Source organism: Rhinolophus sinicus, chromosome 12 (genome assembly GCF_057876585.1).
Source record: "Rhinolophus sinicus isolate RSI-liver-muscle chromosome 12, RSI-T2T, whole genome shotgun sequence".
NCBI lineage: Eukaryota > Metazoa > Chordata > Mammalia > Chiroptera > Rhinolophidae > Rhinolophus > Rhinolophus sinicus.
Genome location: NC_142512.1, coordinates 52,413,975 through 52,430,835, shown reverse-complemented (window position 1 = coordinate 52,430,835; position 16,861 = coordinate 52,413,975). Strand labels below are relative to the sequence as shown.

Sequence of the window (16,861 nt, the reverse complement as noted above, 5' to 3'; positions counted from 1 at the left end):
GGGCCGGGGCGGGGCGGAGGCGGTGGGCCCCGGGTGGGGCGGGCAGCGCGGGCGGCGGCGAGCGCTCCGCCACAGCCGGCTGGCTAGTCCCGGGAGCCAGAGGCGGGCGCTCAGCCCGGGACGGAGCTGGGCACCGAGCGGGCCTCCGGAGGGGAGCGGGGGCGGGCCGAGCCCAGCGCGCCAGGCAGCGCCACGGACACGGGCCCCGTGGCGCCCCTGGCTCAGGAGCCCCCCGAGCACAGAACGCGCCAGCGCGCGAAGCCGAGGCTCCGGGACATGCACCGCACGGGAGGCAGCCGGCGCGGACTCTGGGCGCTGGCGCAGCGCCCCTTCCTCCCGGTGAGTGGCGGGCTGCGAACTGGGGGCGCAAACTTCGCCAACTTGGGGCTGGTCTTGGGCACCGAGCGGGCAAGGACGGCGGAGACAGACGGGGGACACCCGGGGAGAGTCGGGCCAGCGCAGGAGGGGCCAGCGGGGCACCCGGACCCTAGGGGACCGGGCCTGGGCTTTGGACCCGGACGGATGGAGAGGAGGCGAGGAAGAGAGACTGAGGTGACAGGCGCTCGGCGGATGCGAGGGAAGGACGCGGGCGAGGCGCCCAAGATGTTGGTCTCCCGGGTCCCGGAGCCCTCCAGCTCCTTCGCCTGGCACGGTGGCAGCATGGGGGAAGGGGCGGTGCGGGGACTCCGGAGTCTGGGCTGCCGGACCCCCCAACTGTTGCTGCTGGAAGCCGCTAGGGCGGGATGTGGGGGTCGCCGCTGGGTTCCGCCAGAGCGAAGGGGGCTGAAGCGGGCACTAAGCAGGACGAAGGGACCTGCGAGTGGCTCCAGGAGCCCGGCCCCCTGGCTGCGGGAGGTTGGCTGAGCACCTACGGCGCGCGTACGCATTCACACCCCCACCCTTTTACCAGCTGTGAGCCCCCCCAGGCCCTCCCCTCCCAGCCCTTCTCCTTCCGGTACTCCTCCAAGCTTGACGCTCCTTCCTCTGATCCCAGGGAATCAGCGCAGCTTCACGCGGTGGTGGGATCTTCCCAAATTCTGAGCCTGTGCCGGGCGGACCCAGGCTCCGAGAACGCGAAAGGAAGGGTGGGCGGAGAGGGCCCTGAGAGAGCCGTGAGCCCCCCCACCACCACCCGGGCGCTGGCCCTGGCTGCCACACCAGCGGATTGCTCTGGCCTCCCGGGGCTTCGACCACGATCCCCGACGGCGGGGAAGGGAAAGCCGAGCCCCCTGCTGCAGAAGGCGGGTCGTGCCTAGGTCTAGGCGGGCAGGGCCGGGGACCTGCGAAGGCAGACGCATGTAGCGGCCAGAAAATCCCCAAGGGTGCGTCCCCTGACCCATCCAAAGGTCCTGCTAGGTGAGGAAAGCGGCAATTTCCTCCCGGCTCTGTGCTCACCCCAGTGGTGCACTCTGGTTCCTAGTCCTGCTCGCCCGACGGGACTTCTGGCTCGATCCCCCAAGACCTCCAATGGTGGCACTGCCTTGGCTCTGTTCCCAACCTGGAGCAAGGGGGAAGTCGAGGGAAGGAACTTATTTGGGCCTCGTCTGCTCTGTCTGCTCTGTGTCCGTGTAGTTTCTGGCTGTGCCAGTCTGTTTGAGTCTGTTTCTAAACTCCATACTAGGAATTTGAATAGAAACGTGAAGGGGACCGGCCAGAAACCGGACTCCAAGGTTTACTCCAGGCCCTAGGGCAGGCCTGGGCTGTACCCCGCCCACAGCCCTACCTGCCAAGAGAACTGCGCCCCCCCACCCCACCCTCCGGGCTTGCAGCGGTGGTTCAGCTTGGGGGAGTAGGGATGGGAGCCTAGGAGCCCGTGACCCCGCAAGGGTGTGGGGGGGGGTAGCAGCACTGTGGGGGGTGCGGACTACGTGGTGCCCAACTTGGCCGCCAGGAGGCGTGGCGCGGGTCCCCGCGTCTGGAGTGGCAGCCGCTGCCGCCGGCGCCCGCATCGCGAGTGTCCTTGAGCTCCTTGAGCCGCGAGTGACGATGGTTCTCTCCGCTCGCGCCCCCTCCTCCTGCGAGGGGAGCCTGATGCTACGTTCCCTATGAATTATTTATCGCCGACCTAAAAATACCCCGAACTTCACAGCCTGAGTGTAAGAGATTCCTGTCGAGGGGAGGGGGCGGGGCACCCCTCACCTCCGGAGGAGCAGAGCTGAATCAGCCAGGAGGCTGGGAGTAGGTCTTGGGAAGGAGACTTCTGTGCTGGTACCAGTGGGGGTTAAAATGGAGGGGCGGTCTTCTCCCCTGACGCTTGTGTTTGGGTTTTGGCTCCGCAGTAGGAAGGGAGGGAAACCCGACGGCAAAGCAGAGGCTGCTCACCGAAAGGGTAGTGGGTCTTCAAACAGCTGGGGCCCTCCGCTCCCGCTCCCCAGAAGCAGCATGGACTGGTGAGCTCCTGGCCTGGCAAAGGGGGGAGCTATCATTGTCTGGTGTGTGTGTGTGTGTGTGTGTGTGTGTGTGTGTCTGTCGGTGTGCTCGAGCCTGCCTGAGATTGGGGGAGCCGGGGTGAGGGGGAGAGAAGAACCCTAAGCACGTGGAGGTGCGCAGGCCAATTAAGGTGATGCTGGGTACCCCCTGGAACTGACCATTGGCACCCTCCTCAGGGCCATTATGGGGTCCATGTGTTCATTAAACATTAACTTAGTGCGTTTGTGAAAGGGGTAGACCACAAATGGATGGGCAGGGGTCTCTTAGACAACAGTCCACTGTGGGGTCGGGCCTCCCTGAGGGCGCAAATACAACAAGAGCCACCTCAGAGGCATAGCCTGGAGCTCCCTCCACCCAAGAGAGGTGGCGGAGGGATGGGAAGAAGTGCACCTGGCCTAGAGCCCTACCTGGACTCCATGTCTTCTCACCCCAGGTGTTCTGAGGGGATAGACCAAGGCAGGTGCCCTGTGGGAAAGGGATTTAGGCTGGGCTCTGAAAATTCTGGAATTTTGTCTTATAGACAAGAGGGAGGCAGTGGGAAGAGGATGTTCCCGCGTGAAGGAACAACAGAGCAAAAGCCTGCGGATGAGGACAGTGGGGGTTGTCTGGCCACTAGACTGGCAGGAGGGGGGTTCCACCAGGAGCAGGACAAGTGGTTGCAGTCAGGATAGGTGGAGCCCCGTCCATGGGACCGAGGTGTCTGGATTGCATTTGTGGACACCAGAAAGCAGCTGTTTTAGGACGGGTACTGTGGCCAGTGGGGCAGGTGGGGTGGGAGGATGGGGGGTGGAGAGGTGGGAGGCCACGGGGAGGGGTGAGTGGGAGATTGCATTGGGCCAGGGCTGTGGTGTGACCCTCCTGGCCTTTGGGGGAGGCTGAGTTCCACACAGTGACAATCTCCTTGAATCTGCCTATTGCTGTTTGCAGCTCAGACTTGCCTGATTGGGGCACCCCCTCCAGAGGTTTTCTGTGGCCACTCCTGGTGAGAGGTGCACCCAGCCTCAACTTCCTCTGCTCCTCCACTGCAATCTGAGAGGACACCTTCCCACGAGAGAGCGTCTTTGGGGCAGTGCCCCTGGAGTTGCGGGAGGGGTTGGGTCCTTCATCTAGAGGCCTGTTGTCCAAAAGAAACAAAACGAGAGCTGCATGTGTCCTTTAGAATTTTCTAGTAGCCACATTAGAAAAAGTAAAAAGAAACAGGTGAACTTTAATAGTATATTTTGTCTAACTCGGTGTATCTAAAATATTATTTTTTCTACATGTGATCTATATAAAATAGTGAGATATTTTACTTTCTTTTTTTCTTACTAAGCCTTCAATATCCAGTGTGTATTTTACACCTACAGCATATCTTGATGAGCCACATTTCTAGCAGAGGTGAGGAGGCTGGGGCTTCCCAGAGGGCGGGGAACCTGCAGGGATTGGAGGTGTGGGCAGGGGTGAGCACGACAGTGCCCTTTGCAGGTGTAATCTGTGATCCCTGATTGATGGTGGATGAACAAGGTGTCTGTAGCGTGGCATACTTAGGTCCCATCCTAGACTCACCCATGTCTCCGGGCTGACATCTTAAGGCAGTGTACCAGGAAACCATACCTGGGGGGTGGGGGAACAGGTATCAAGGGCACCGAAATGAGTACCGTATTCCCTCCTCTGCTCCAAATCCTGTCTTCTCTGCCTGAAATTAAACCAGGCCCACCCTGGTCCCTCTTTAGCTCTCCCCTGTTCAGAAGTTTTGTCGGGGATGTGAGGAAGATGGGGAGGACAGGAAAGCTGTGTCCAGTGGCCAGCTGGGAGGGAGAGCTATGTCAGTGGGCGGCACTCACCTGGCTCATGGTCCCAACCCAAAGCAATGACATTCGTTTAGCAGGGATACATGTCAAGCCTTGGGGTTAGTTTAGAAAAGATCCCACACACCAACAATGGCCTAGGGAAGCAGCTCAGGTGTAAAAGAGTGACCCCAAGTCCTGCACAGGTCACTGTGTCACACTCCTGCTATGAAAGAGCTGCTGCTAATTGGGGTCATAGGGGGAAGTGTAGGGATGTCTAATGCCCAGGAGGAGGGTGCTCGGTGCCAGGCAGGGCCACGCAAACTCAGTTTAGGTTCAGTTAGAATGGAGAATCGGGGCAGGGAGCTGCCTTCCTTCACCTGGCTGAGGGGCTATCACCTGTAGGATTAGGATGCTGATAACAGTGAGTAGCCCTCACATTGCTGTGGAGTTGGTCCTGTGAGTATTGCAGGCAAGAAAATGTGGCTCAGAGAAAATGAGCAACTTCCCCCAAGATCACCCAGGTAGTAAGTGGCAGAACTGGGACTTGAACTTGGATCTGTCCAACTCAAATCCATACATTTGGATCCCAGCCTGGCATTTTCCGTGTACCTTCCTCAGGCAGAGCCCAGATGGATGAGTTTCTAAAGGGCTGATCTTCCTAGCGAAGTGTGCCGCTCAGTGGGCAAATGGAAGTAATGAGCACCTACGGTGGCTCATGTTCTTCCCTGGCCCTGCCCTCTGGGCTGCCCTTGGGATACTCAGCTAATCTCTCTGTCTCTTTCTCTTTGTCTGTCTGTGTCTGTCTGTCTGTCTCTCTGCCTCTTTTTGTGGAGGGAGGTTTCCCCCTCTTCTCTTTCATCCTCCGGATGTGTGTTCCTCTGACTCTGCCCTTCAGCTCCTGTCTGTCTGTTCGTCTTTTCTCTCCATGCCTCTGTCTCCCTCCCTGTGCCTGTCCTGATCTCTCTGCAGGCCCCTCCAGTGGACATGGGTGGGGCCCTGGGGCCAGCCCTGCTGCTCACCTCACTCCTCGGTGCCTGGGCAGGGCTGGGCCCGGGGCAGGGCGAGCAGGCTGTGACGGTGGCCGTGGTGTTTGGCAGCTCGGGGCCGCTGCAGGCCCAGGCCCGGACCCGCCTCACCCCCCAGAATTTCCTGGACCTGCCCTTGGAGATCCAGCCGCTCACCGTGGGGGTCAACAACACCAACCCCAGCAGCCTCCTCACGCACATCTGTGGGCTCCTGGGAGCTGCCCGCGTCCATGGTGTCGTCTTTGAGGACAACGTGGGCACGGAGGCCGTGGCCCAGATTCTTGACTTCATCTCCTCCCAGACTCACGTGCCCATCCTCAGCATCAGTGGCGGCTCCGCTGTGGTCCTCACCCCCAAGGTGCCTGTCTAAACTCAGGCCCCCTAGTCCCTTGGGCCTGGAGCCAGACGGGCTGGGGGAGTGGGGCTGAGTCTGGGCCAGGGAGAGACTTAGGTCCTGGGAAGCTGGGTTTGGGTGGGACCCACAGGCAGGTGGGGATTTAGGGCGTGACATGGGTGAGGGAGGAGAAGGCTGTGGGCATGATGTTCTAGAAGATACATTTACTGGGCTGCTTTCACATTTGTGTCTGGATGAAAGGTGGGCAGGTGGCAAGCCTACCTCTGGCTGTGGTGGCAGCCCTGGCCCACCTTCTCTGCTTCTCTGGCCTTCCTTGGTCAGGCTCCAGACCCAGGGGTAGAAGGCCAGGCTGGGAGTGGGATCTGATATACTCAGCCTGCAGGGAGAGCATCCAGGGGTCGTCACTGTCTGAGGCATAGCGGAGGCATCTTCTCACAGAGCTTATATCCTGTGGGGAGAATATTCTAAACACAGATTCATCTGCGATCACAACTAGAATGAGTGTTCTGAAGGAAAACACAGGATGCCACCAGGAAGTCAAACGGGGCCCCCGTCTGGGTAGGGGTTTGGGTGTTCAGAGAAGATGTCTTAAAATGATCGTGAAGCTGAGATCTGGAGGATACAGGGAGCTGGTGTGCTGTGTGTGTGATGGAGTGTTCCAGGCAGAGGGAGCAGGTGGTGTGAACACCGAGGTGGGAAGGAGCTCCGAGTTTTTGAGGAACAGAGGGAAACCTGGAGAGGGAAGTGGGGTCCCAACTACATCAAAAGACATTTGGGTTTTACCCTCAGTAAGTGGGGAGCCAAAGAATGTGTTCAGGGGTGACTGATTTGCCTTTCTTTTATGCTTATATTTTTATTTTATGAAGACTTTTATTTTATTTTATGGAGCTCATTATTTTATGGAGCCTTTTGAACACACGTAAAAGCAGAAGACCATAATGACTTCATGTGCCCCCATCCACCTGACTGACCCTGCCCCATCCCTACCCCACCCAGTCCCCCCTCTTCTGTGTTATTTTGAAGCAAAGCACAGACATCCTATTAGTCCATCCATCAATATTTCTGTGTGTATCTCTAGCAGATAAGGACTTAAAAAAAACCCCACCATATATTATCATATTTAAGCAAAAAATAAAAATTCCTTCACATCATCAGATATCCAGCCACCATTCAAAATTTCCCCATTCTCATAAATGTCATAGATGCTTATTTTTAAGTTTGTTTGCTTAAATCCGGAGCCAAAGTAGGTTCCCACATGACAATTAGTTGATATAGCTCCTGAGTTTAAGTCTCTAGGCTCTTCCTCCATCTCTCTTTTTTCTAGCAATTGCTTGTTGAAGGAACTGAGTTATCCGTCCTGTATTGTTTTTCCAGATTTGCTTTGTTTTCTTCTGTTTTTAATGATTGGGACAGTAGCAGTGTGGTGAAACCTTGGAGGGGATGCAGTAGCAGCAGGGAGCCCACAGTTAGGCGTGGTTTGCATTAAGCCCAGGCTCGCGCTGGCAGTACCCTGGGCATTTGTGGTGGCGGAAGTGGAGGAGGAGGAACTTTCTCATCGCCAGGGCTCTGTGGAGAATGGTGATTTGGGCCCGACATTGGCTCCCACAATGGTGGTTCTCCACCCTCACAGTGTTTTAGAAAAACACTCAAGTCCAGCGTCCCATCTCTAAGATTCCAATTCAGCTGGTCTGGGGCAGCGCTTCCCAAACTAGAATCACCTCTAGAGCTTGTTGAAATACAGATTTCCGGGCGCCAGCCCCAGAGATTCTGATCCAGTATGTGTGCGAGGCGCCCCAGCATCTGCATTTCCAACAAGCTCCGGGTGACGGAGATGCTGTGCTCCAGCACTGGTGGGGTATTTTAAAAAGCTCTCCAAGTCATCTAACGGGTGGCAGCGGTTAGAAAGCACGTCGGGGTCGGGGGGAAGGTGTAGTGGGGCGGGGGCTCCTGGGACGCCCAGCATCTTCCGACGCAAGGACGTCTGGAGGCTGACCGAGGGGGCTGAAGTTGGGGCGGGGGCGCGGGGCGGGCCTCGGCTCGCCCTGTCCCCGCTCAGGCCCCGCCCCATCCCCGTCCCCAGGAGCCGGGCTCCGCCTTCCTGCAGTTAGACGTATCCCTGGAGCAGCAGCTGCAGGTGCTGTTCAAGGTGCTGGAGGAGTATGACTGGAGCGCGTTCGCCGTGATCACCAGCCTGCACCCGGGCCACGCCCTCTTCCTCGAGGGCGTGCGCGCTGTCGCCGACGCCAGCTACATGGGCTGGCGGCTGCTGGATGTGCTCACGCTGGAGCTGGGCCCTGGAGGAACGCGCGCGCGCACCCAGCGTCTGCTGCGCCAGGTCGATGCCCCGGTGCTGGTGGCTTACTGCTCACGCGAGGAGGCCGAGGTGCTCTTCGCCGAGGCGGCGCAGGCCGGCCTGGTGGGACCTGGGCACGTGTGGTTGGTGCCCAGCCTGGCACTGGGCAGCACTGACGCGCCCCCCGCCGTCTTCCCTGTGGGACTCATCAGTGTCGTCACCGAGAGCTGGCGCCTTAGCCTGCGCCAGAAGGTTCGCGACGGCGTTGCCATCCTGGCCCTGGGTGCCCACGGTTACCAGCGCCAGCATGGTGCCCTGCCTGCCCCGGCTGGGAACTGCGTCAGTCACCCTGGGCCCGTCAGCCCTGCCCGGGAGGCCTTCTACAGGTGGGCACCTGCCCAGGGCATGTGAGTGAAGGGGAGTGAGCTTCAGGGGACCTGGGTATCAGTGAGCTTGGACTCATTAGCTACACCTCCCACCAGCTGTGTGCCTGAGTCCCAGTGACTCCATCTCTCTGGGCCTTAGTTTCTTCATCTGACAAAAGATCAGGTGAGGATTGTAGGGGTCAGCACAGGGAAACAAGAAAGAGTACAGGATAAATGCTCCTCGTTGTCGGTGGGGAGCCAGGAAGCGGGGGAGAGGCTTTCTGGTCCTGGGCAGGGCTGCAGGCAGGGCTAAGGGGACATCCTGACTCCTCTCCCTGCTCGCAGACACCTACTGAATGTCACCTGGGAGGGCCGAGACTTCTCCTTCAGCCCTGGTGGGTACCTGGTGCAGCCCACAATGGTTGTGATCGCCCTCAACCGGCACCGCCTATGGGAGATGGTGAGAAGGGGGTGAGCCCAGGGGCCCTCTGTTTCCTCTCATTTTGTCCCCAGCCCCTCTTGTGCCCACAGCTGAGCAGAGAGTCCCTTCTGTCCCTTACTCAGCCCCTCATCCTTCAGTTCTCAGCTGAAGCATCTTCACTGGGAAGCCTTCCTGGTCCCCCAGGTTGGGTGAAGCACCTCAGCTCTGGGCTCCCACAACACCCTGGCCTCCCTCCACTACAGAAGTTGTCGAGCTGTCTTATCACACAGTCCTGCCTCTGGAGGAGTAACCCTCAGCTGTGCTGGCCAGGCGGGCATATAAATAAATAGAATTTGGGGAGATCGGTGCTTGAGTAGAGATGTGTGCAAAGTATTAGGGGAGTAGAATGGAGGAGCAGGAATTAGTTCTGCCTTCAAAGGAGGAAACTGGGGAAGGCTTCACAGAAGTTGGGACATTTGGGCTGGGCTGTGGAGGGTTGAGTAGGAGCTCACCAGGAAGGGATACTAACCTGGTATGGACAGAAGGGCAGGAAGGTTTGGGGCAATTTTATGTGATGTATTTGGGGGTGTGGAAACGGAGGAAGAAAGGTGGAATAATGGGGGTAACTGGACCTGAATGTGAAGGGCCTTCAAGTGCTTGCTAAGGACTTTATTCTGAGGTCGGGAAAACGAGTATGGTGAGGCAGACTCAGGTGTGGGCTTTAGGAAGATGCTGTGGGCTAGTAACAGTATGGAGGCTGGATTGGGAAGTGCAGGGACGGCAGCCGGGGAGGAGGCTGCAGGCCCCTCCCTCCTGGCCCCTGGCCCTGACCCTCCTCTTCTCCAAATGCTCCCTTCCCAGGCCCTGCTCTGTCCTGCTCCATGCATCCCTAGTTGTGGGAGGGGGATTCTTGACCCTGGCGGGTCTCACCCAGAGGCCCCACCTAGAGGGTGGGAGTAGTAGGGGTGCAGGTACCCGGCTGAGGCTGGTTGCCCTCTGCAGGTGGGGCGCTGGGACCGTGGCATCCTGCACATGAAGTACCCAGTGTGGCCTCGCTACAGCGCCTCCCTGCAGCCCGTGGTGGACAGCCGGCACCTGACGGTGGCCACGCTGGAAGAGCGGCCCTTCGTCATTGTGGAGAGCCCCGACCCTGGCACAGGCGGCTGCGTGCCCAACACTGTGCCCTGCCGCAGGCAGAGCAACCACACCTTCAGGTTGGTGAGAACACAGGGGCGGCTGCTGTGAGCCATGTGCTGCTGTGTGACGGCAGCTGGTGCGTGTGTCCTGTGCTTAGCCATGGGGGGGGGGTCCACGTGCCAGGTGGGAGGAGCTCCCGGTCTGACTCCCGGGGGTCTCTTGGTGGCAGCAGCGGTGACACAGCCCCGTATACCAAGCTCTGCTGTAAGGGATTCTGCATTGACATCCTCAAGAAGTTAGCCAGGGTGGTCAAGTTCTCTTACGACCTGTACCTGGTGACGAACGGCAAGCATGGCAAGCGGGTGCGCGGCGTGTGGAACGGCATGATCGGGGAGGTAGGCCTGCCCCCGAGGTCCCTCTGAGCCCGCCTGCCAGCCCACCTGCTGGCCAGGGTCCACGCATCTCTTAGCCACCCCAGCTGTCCCTAAGGCGTTTCCTCTTGTGCTGGGGATCAGTCAGAGTGGGACCCAGGCCCAACCCCTAAGGATCTCCCAGCTGACAGAGGAGATTGGCTTGTCACCGGAGATGCCCCCTGGGGTGGTCAGCACTGAAAGTGGAACTCTGAGGACCCCAGGTGGGAACAAATGACTCAGCAGTGGGTGCTGGACAGGGTGCCAGGAGGAGGCTGGGGAGAGCGCTCCAGCGTGTGGGAGCCCCTCCTTCAATCTGGGCTGGACCCCCACCGTCCTCAGGTGTACTATAAGCGGGCAGACATGGCCATCGGCTCCCTCACTATCAACGAGGAGCGCTCCGAGATCGTGGACTTCTCCGTGCCCTTCGTGGAGACGGGTATCAGTGTGATGGTGGCTCGCAGCAATGGCACCGTGTCCCCCTCAGCCTTTCTGGGTGCGGCTCGGGTGGGCAGGGATGGCTCTGGGGCAGGCAGAGGGACCCACAATGTGGATGTGTGGAGCTTGGGTCGAGCTGGGGAGCTTGGCGTGGGCCCTCAGAGGGCAAGCACAGCAGCCATGGGTACTTCTGAGCCTGGGTATTGAGTAAGGGTGGGGACAGAGGGGGAGTGGGATAAACGGTGACGCCATTGTCAGGGACGAGAAAACCAGTAAGGCAGGCTGGCTTCAGGACGTGCCTACTGGGCTGGGCAGCAGAACAAGGGGAGAAGCTCCTTGGGGAACTGGGGTAGCCCACCCAGAGCATGGGGAATGCTGCTAGTTTCTGACTTGGTTAGGAAGTCAACATTTGTAGGGCAGCCCCTGTGCCAGGCCCCACAAAAGGTCCTGGCCTTCCCAGAGCGTCCAGTCGGGAGGTCAAATTGGCACTTGCAATGTGGGGTTGAACAGAAAGCAGTGAGTATGGGCTAGAGGAGGGAATCCTGGCTCTGCCCCTTCCTGCTGTGTGGCTTTTGGGAAGGCACGGAACCTCTCTGAGCAGGGCTCCTCAGCCACAGGGAAGACAGCAAACTCCACTTCATAGATGGGCATCTTCTCAAACGAGCCAGTGCTGACCTTAGTCAGGGAGACTGAAACCACTTGTCAGAGGCCTCAGCACAGTCTCCCAGCTCCTTGGGCCTCGGTTTCTGTGTCAGTAGCTTGAGGAGTAAGACTTGGCCTCAGAGGCTATGATTCCAGGCAGAACCAGCACATCCATGCCAGGCCAGGCATGGGAGTCCCAGAACAGGGGTGTGGTCAGCAGGGCTAGCTGGTGAGCGGGGAGAGGAGGATGGAGAAAAGTCCTTGGGCTTGCTGATATGGTGGGCTTAGGCTCAGGGGGTGGAGAGGGAAAGGCAGGGGAATGGGAGAAGGGGAAGGAGTGTGGGTGTAGACGTTCCTTCTGTGAAGGGAAGTGGAGGGGAGGGAGGGTGAATGAGAGCCAGGGGAGGAGTGAAGTGGAAGCGAGGTGTCCTAGGATGGGCTGATGGGACCCTGTCGCAGGGCAGATGTGAGGGGGAGACCACAAATGCTGGAGGGCCTGACCTCCCCTGGGGTGGGGGCTCTCCTGGGGCCCTGCAGCTCTGCTCAGGCCATCGGGCCGATGGGCCCTGTTTTGACCACATGGACCCATCTGTCTGCACCCAGCTCTCTGGGCTGTGGGCGAGAGGAGCAGCGTGGAGGCCCCTGAGCCCCTCCCTCTGTCCCCAGAGCCCTACAGCCCCTCCGTGTGGGTGATGATGTTTGTCATGTGCCTCACCGTGGTGGCCATCACCGTCTTCATGTTTGAGTACTTCAGCCCCGTCAGCTACAACCAGAACCTCACCAGCGGCAAGAGTGAGCGCTCACCTGGGCCTGGGAGGAGGGAGCTGGGCTGGAGCACCCGGAGGGGTGGGGTCAGGGCCCCAGGGGCCCTTTGGAGAAGACCAAATCCTTTGCACAACATGGAGAGGGGTGGCAATCAGATACATGAGAAACAAGGTGAGTTGATTTGCCCTGGAGTGGGGATGACCTGGGAGGGGGTCCCCACATAGGCCAGAGTGGGGATAGGAGCCGTGGAGTCGGCTGGGCTGAGGTCTCAGCCCCTGTGTTCTGGACAAGAGGAGCCCCAGCGTCTATTCTCTCGCCCCCAGAGTCCGGCGGCCCGTCCTTCACCATTGGCAAGTCTGTGTGGCTGCTGTGGGCGCTGGTCTTCAACAACTCGGTGCCCATCGAGAACCCCCGGGGCACCACCAGCAAGATCATGGTCCTGGTCTGGGCCTTCTTTGCCGTCATCTTCCTCGCCAGCTACACCGCCAACCTGGCCGCCTTCATGATCCAGGAGCAGTACATCGACACTGTGTCTGGCCTCAGTGACAAGAAGGTTCTAGAGCCACAGCTGGGGAGACCCAGGGCAGGAACAGGTCTTGGGTGGGACACAGGACAACCGGAGTCAGTAGAATTTGAATTGGAGGCCAGAGTAGGAAGGAGCTGGGGAGGTGGGGGCTGGGAGTGGGGAGAGATGGCCCAGGTCCCCTGAATGAGTGGCCCTGGGTAAGTCTCTCCTTACCGTGGCCTCAGTTTCCCCATTTGTAACACAAGAGTGGCCTGGACAGAATCTAAGGTCATTCTGCTCTCACTGTGCAAGTGCAGACTATGGGGGGGTGGCGGGCAGTCGGGGTGACACAACGACTGGAAGGTTGGGCAAAGGGTCACAGATGGCGCTGCCCTCTGCCCGCAGTTTCAGCGGCCTCAAGATCAATACCCACCTTTCCGCTTCGGCACGGTGCCCAATGGCAGCACAGAGCGGAACATCCGCAGCAACTACCGTGACATGCACAGTCACATGGTCAAGTTCAACCAGCGCTCGGTGGAGGACGCACTCACCAGCCTCAAGATGGGGTGGGTCAGCCCTGCACATACCTTCTGTCTCTACTCACATTTCTCCCTGGTGACCAGCCTCAGCTCTGTCCCTTCCTGAGAAACCCAAGGTGGGGACAGGGAGGCTGGGCTGTCCTGGGGAGACTCCTGGTGAGTCTCCTGGGGGCAGGGCGGGGAGGAGGTCTTAGGGCAGAGTGAAGCTTGAAGCAAAAATGGATACCCACTGTGCGATCCCGATGTGCAGCTGTGGTGTTGACCAGAGTTCAGCTTTGCCCTAGGTGATAGCTGTGACTTTTTTAGGGTCTTAGGGGCAAGGAGGGTTGGACAGAGAGGGTGTGTCCTCTGGGGGCAGAGAGTCCCCTGGCCTCTCTGAGTAGGAGGTCGGGTCCCTAAGCTATGAGAAGGGCTCTTCTCTGCATCCAGGACCCAAGGGAACCAGAGAAGGCTCTGACCATCCCTCCCTCCTGGGTGGTGCCCAGCGGGCTCATGTGGCCCAGATTCCAGTAGGCCCCAGGTTTGAGGTCCCTACCCCACGTGATCCCTGGCCTGAGGGCTCCGCCTGTCCCTAGGAAGCTGGACGCATTCATCTATGATGCTGCTGTTCTCAACTACATGGCAGGCAAGGATGAAGGCTGCAAGCTGGTCACCATTGGCTCTGGCAAGGTCTTTGCCACTACCGGCTACGGCATCGCCATGCAGAAGGACTCCCACTGGAAGCGGGCCATAGACCTGGCGCTCCTGCAGTTCCTGGGGGACGGTGGGTGCTGCTGTGGGGGTGGGCCCGTGGTCAGATGGCTGCCCCATGGCTGCTGAGCACCTCACCGTTCTGAGCCCCCAGGGCCTGTGGGCAGGGAGAGGTCTGTGGGGGTGAGTGGTTGGGGCAGTGGGCAGTGTGTGTGTGGGATATTTGAAGGGACTGAATGGAGACCTGATGAGAAGAGATGAGTTTGCCAGGAGGGAGTCGGAAATAGGACTGGGGGTTCCTGAAGGCCAGGAAGACAGGAAGAGCTCAGGCCACACCGTGGGGGTTAACAGGGGGTTGAACTCCTTTTTTTCTTTTTCTGCCTTGAGATTACCTGGGGTAGTGCCAAGGGCCTGCCTAGTCAGAGCCTGGGCCCAGGCTTGCCTGTGTGAGGGGTCCAGCTGAGCCTGCCCCCAAAACCCAGAAGAGCTTTGAGTTTCGAGTTCCAACCCTATTAGATAAGTAACAGTCTGATTTTCCATCAGTACCATATAGTGATAGTGATGACAGTGAAGGGGCTTGTGGCCTCCTCGGGGCCCCGGCCTTTTGTCTGTGTGCCCAGCTCCATGCCCGGCATGTAGGGGAGCGATACGTGTTTGACGAATAAAGGAATGATAACGTTTACCCAGTCAGCAAGCTTCTAAGGGGCATGTGGGGGGTGGGTATGTTGAAGGCTGGCATCGCCCACCCCAGCCCCCACTCTGCTTTCCTTCCTGCTCATTGACACTCTCCACCCCCATCATGTCCTGTGGGGTCCTACAAAGGGTGGCACCCTGGCTCTAGACCCTGCCTCGCTCAAGCCTTGGGTGAGCATTGGGAGGGTCCCTCCTGAGCCAGGTATGCCCCCCACCCAGGGGAGACACAGAAGCTGGAGACGGTGTGGCTCTCGGGGATCTGCCAGAACGAGAAGAATGAGGTAATGAGCAGCAAGCTGGATATTGACAACATGGCCGGCGTGTTCTACATGCTGCTCGTGGCCATGGGGCTGGCCCTGCTGGTCTTTGCCTGGGAGCACCTGGTCTACTGGAAGCTGCGTCACTCAGTGCCCAACACATCCCGGCTGGACTTCCTGCTGGCCTTCAGCAGGGTAGGTGCCCGCCCCGCCCTAGACAGCACCAGCTTTAGGGACACCAACCCAGATAAGTCAGAGCTAGCCATGGCCCCAATGACACATGTAAAAACCGAGGGCCCGAGAGGTTGGCATGGCCTGCCAGCATCACACAGCCAAAGAGAAGCAGAGCCCTTCTCCAACTGGCAGGGCAGCACTCTGCAGCCAGGCTGACTCCGATTGGAATCCTCCCTGCCACGTACAAGCTCTGTGACTTTAGGAGGAGTGAACCTCTTGGAGTCTCACGTAGCTGCTTGGTAAACTCACATCAGCACAGTGCCTGGCACGTAGGCGGCGCTTAACAAATGTGAATTGCCCCCTAGGATTTAGAGGTGTCTGGGATGGCGCCTCCGACGGGGAGGTGGGCGGGCCCCGAGAGGATACTGCTCATAGCGTGTGTCCTCCCTACTGCTCAGGGCATCTACAGCTGCTTCAGCGGAGTGCAGAGTCTGGCCAGCCCCGCGCGGCCACCCAGCCCCGACCTCACGACCAGTTCGGCCCAGGCCAGCGTGCTTAAGATGCTGCAGGCTGCGCGCGACATGGTGACTACGGCGGGCGTGAGCAGCTCCCTGGACCGCGCCACGCGCACCATTGAGAACTGGGGCAGCCGCCGCGCGCCCCCACCGCCCGCCTGCCGCCGCCCTCGGCCACCCACGCCTGGCCCGCCCCCCGACCCGACCCCCAAGGGTTGGGGTCCACCAGGCGGGGGCCACGCCGCGCTGGGGCACAGGGCCCCGCGTCCCCTGGGACGCCCCGTGACGCCAGGGTCGCCCCTGACCGATGTCTCCCGGGTGTCGGGCCGGCGGGCCTGGGAGGCGAAGTGGCCGTTGCGGACCTGGCGCGGCGGGCGGCACTTCTTGGCTTCTCAGAGGCGCGCGCTCCCGGAGCGCCCCCTGTCGCCCAAGCACTGCTACTATAGCTCCTTCCCTAGAGCCGACCGATTGGGGCGCCCCTTCCTCCCGCTCTTCCCTGAGCCCCCGGAGCCCGAGGACCTGCCCCTGCTGGGGCCAGAGCAGCTGGCTCGGAGGGAAGCCCTGCTGCACGCTGCTTGGGCCCGGAGCCCGCGCGCACGCCACTCTTCCCTGCCCAGCTCGGTGGCCGAGGCCTTCGGCCGGCCCAGCTCGCTGCCTACAGGGTGTGCCCACCTGTCCTGTGGGAGCTTGGCGCAGGCGCAGTCGATGCGGCTGCCAACTTACAGGGAGGCCTGTCAAGAGGGCGTGTGGGCACACAGACAGCATACCTGCTTCCACACTCAAACCCACCTGCCACTTTGCTGGAGGGCTGTCTGCCCTCATCTCCCATCCTGTGCCAGCCACAGCCCCTGGCTCGCTGGGGACTGGGGGCCTCCAAGGCACAGGGGCAGGACTCTGGGGCTGAGCACAGGCTGCAGGGACAATGGGGGGCTGGAAGAGGTCAGAAAGGTGGCCTGTGGGACGCACGGCTTCCTGGGACCTTGCAGTTGGAGGCGGATCAACAGCTTGGAGTCAGAAGTGTGAGGTGTCAGCTAGTCTGGTTCCTGGCCAGCTGGATTCTCCACCTGGCACTGCCAGGGTTAGGGGGCAGGCAAGCTTGGACTTTTCTGACTTCTGTCATGAAACCCTGGCCGTGGGACCTGTGACAGTGTCTTTCCTGGTCAGTTCAGTCACCTCAGCAACCTCAGGTCCTGGTGTGGGCTCGGTTCTTGCTGTCCTCTTATCATGCAAAGCCCTTCCCACTGGACCTGGAGTCACAGGGCTGGGTGGGGCCCCTGCCCTGCTGTTAGCCAGTTCCTGGTCATGGTGGCTGGGGGCTCAGTGTGGGAGCACAGAGGCTGGAACTCGGGGTTGGGGCAGGGCTGTCCCTCTCCTCGATCTCCTGGCTGGAGTTTCTGCTTGGAGCGCTGCGGTATTAAACAAACCTTTTACAACCCAC

The 16,861-nt window shown here is 59.9% G+C and overlaps 1 protein-coding gene across 10 annotated transcripts; it reads left to right on the top strand.

Moving 5' to 3' along the window:
• Positions 1 to 35: 35 nt before the first annotated feature.
• GRIN2C (glutamate ionotropic receptor NMDA type subunit 2C) lies at positions 36 to 16,861 on the top strand. Of its 10 annotated transcripts, XM_088802369.1 has the most exons (16): positions 1,118 to 2,096; positions 2,280 to 2,390; positions 3,358 to 3,630; positions 3,743 to 3,807; positions 5,095 to 5,582; positions 7,660 to 8,258; positions 8,583 to 8,697; positions 9,661 to 9,872; positions 10,025 to 10,190; positions 10,548 to 10,701; positions 11,952 to 12,077; positions 12,374 to 12,603; positions 12,961 to 13,121; positions 13,670 to 13,857; positions 14,697 to 14,929; positions 15,367 to 16,861. In XM_088802369.1, the coding sequence occupies exons 4-16, from the start codon at positions 3,786 to 3,788 to the stop codon at positions 16,444 to 16,446; spliced, it is 3,774 nt and encodes a 1,257-aa protein (XP_088658495.1). In that variant the 5' UTR covers positions 1,118 to 2,096; positions 2,280 to 2,390; positions 3,358 to 3,630; positions 3,743 to 3,785; the 3' UTR covers positions 16,447 to 16,861. The 10 variants fall into 10 exon arrangements, with proteins under 10 accessions (XP_019601180.3, XP_088658497.1, XP_019601171.3 ...); XM_088802370.1 differs by lacking the exon at positions 3,358 to 3,630 and having other exon boundaries at positions 1,116 to 2,096; positions 10,548 to 10,644; XM_088802368.1 differs by lacking the exon at positions 3,358 to 3,630 and having other exon boundaries at positions 1,117 to 2,096; positions 10,025 to 10,157.

Coding starts and splice junctions, on each gene's coding strand:
- GRIN2C (XM_088802365.1), top strand. Junction 9,873..10,024: donor CAGAGCAACCACACCTTCAG/GTTGGTGAGAAC, acceptor TCTTGGTGGCAG/CAGCGGTGACACAGCCCCGT. Junction 13,122..13,669: donor CTCACCAGCCTCAAGATGGG/GTGGGTCAGCCC, acceptor GCCTGTCCCTAG/GAAGCTGGACGCATTCATCT.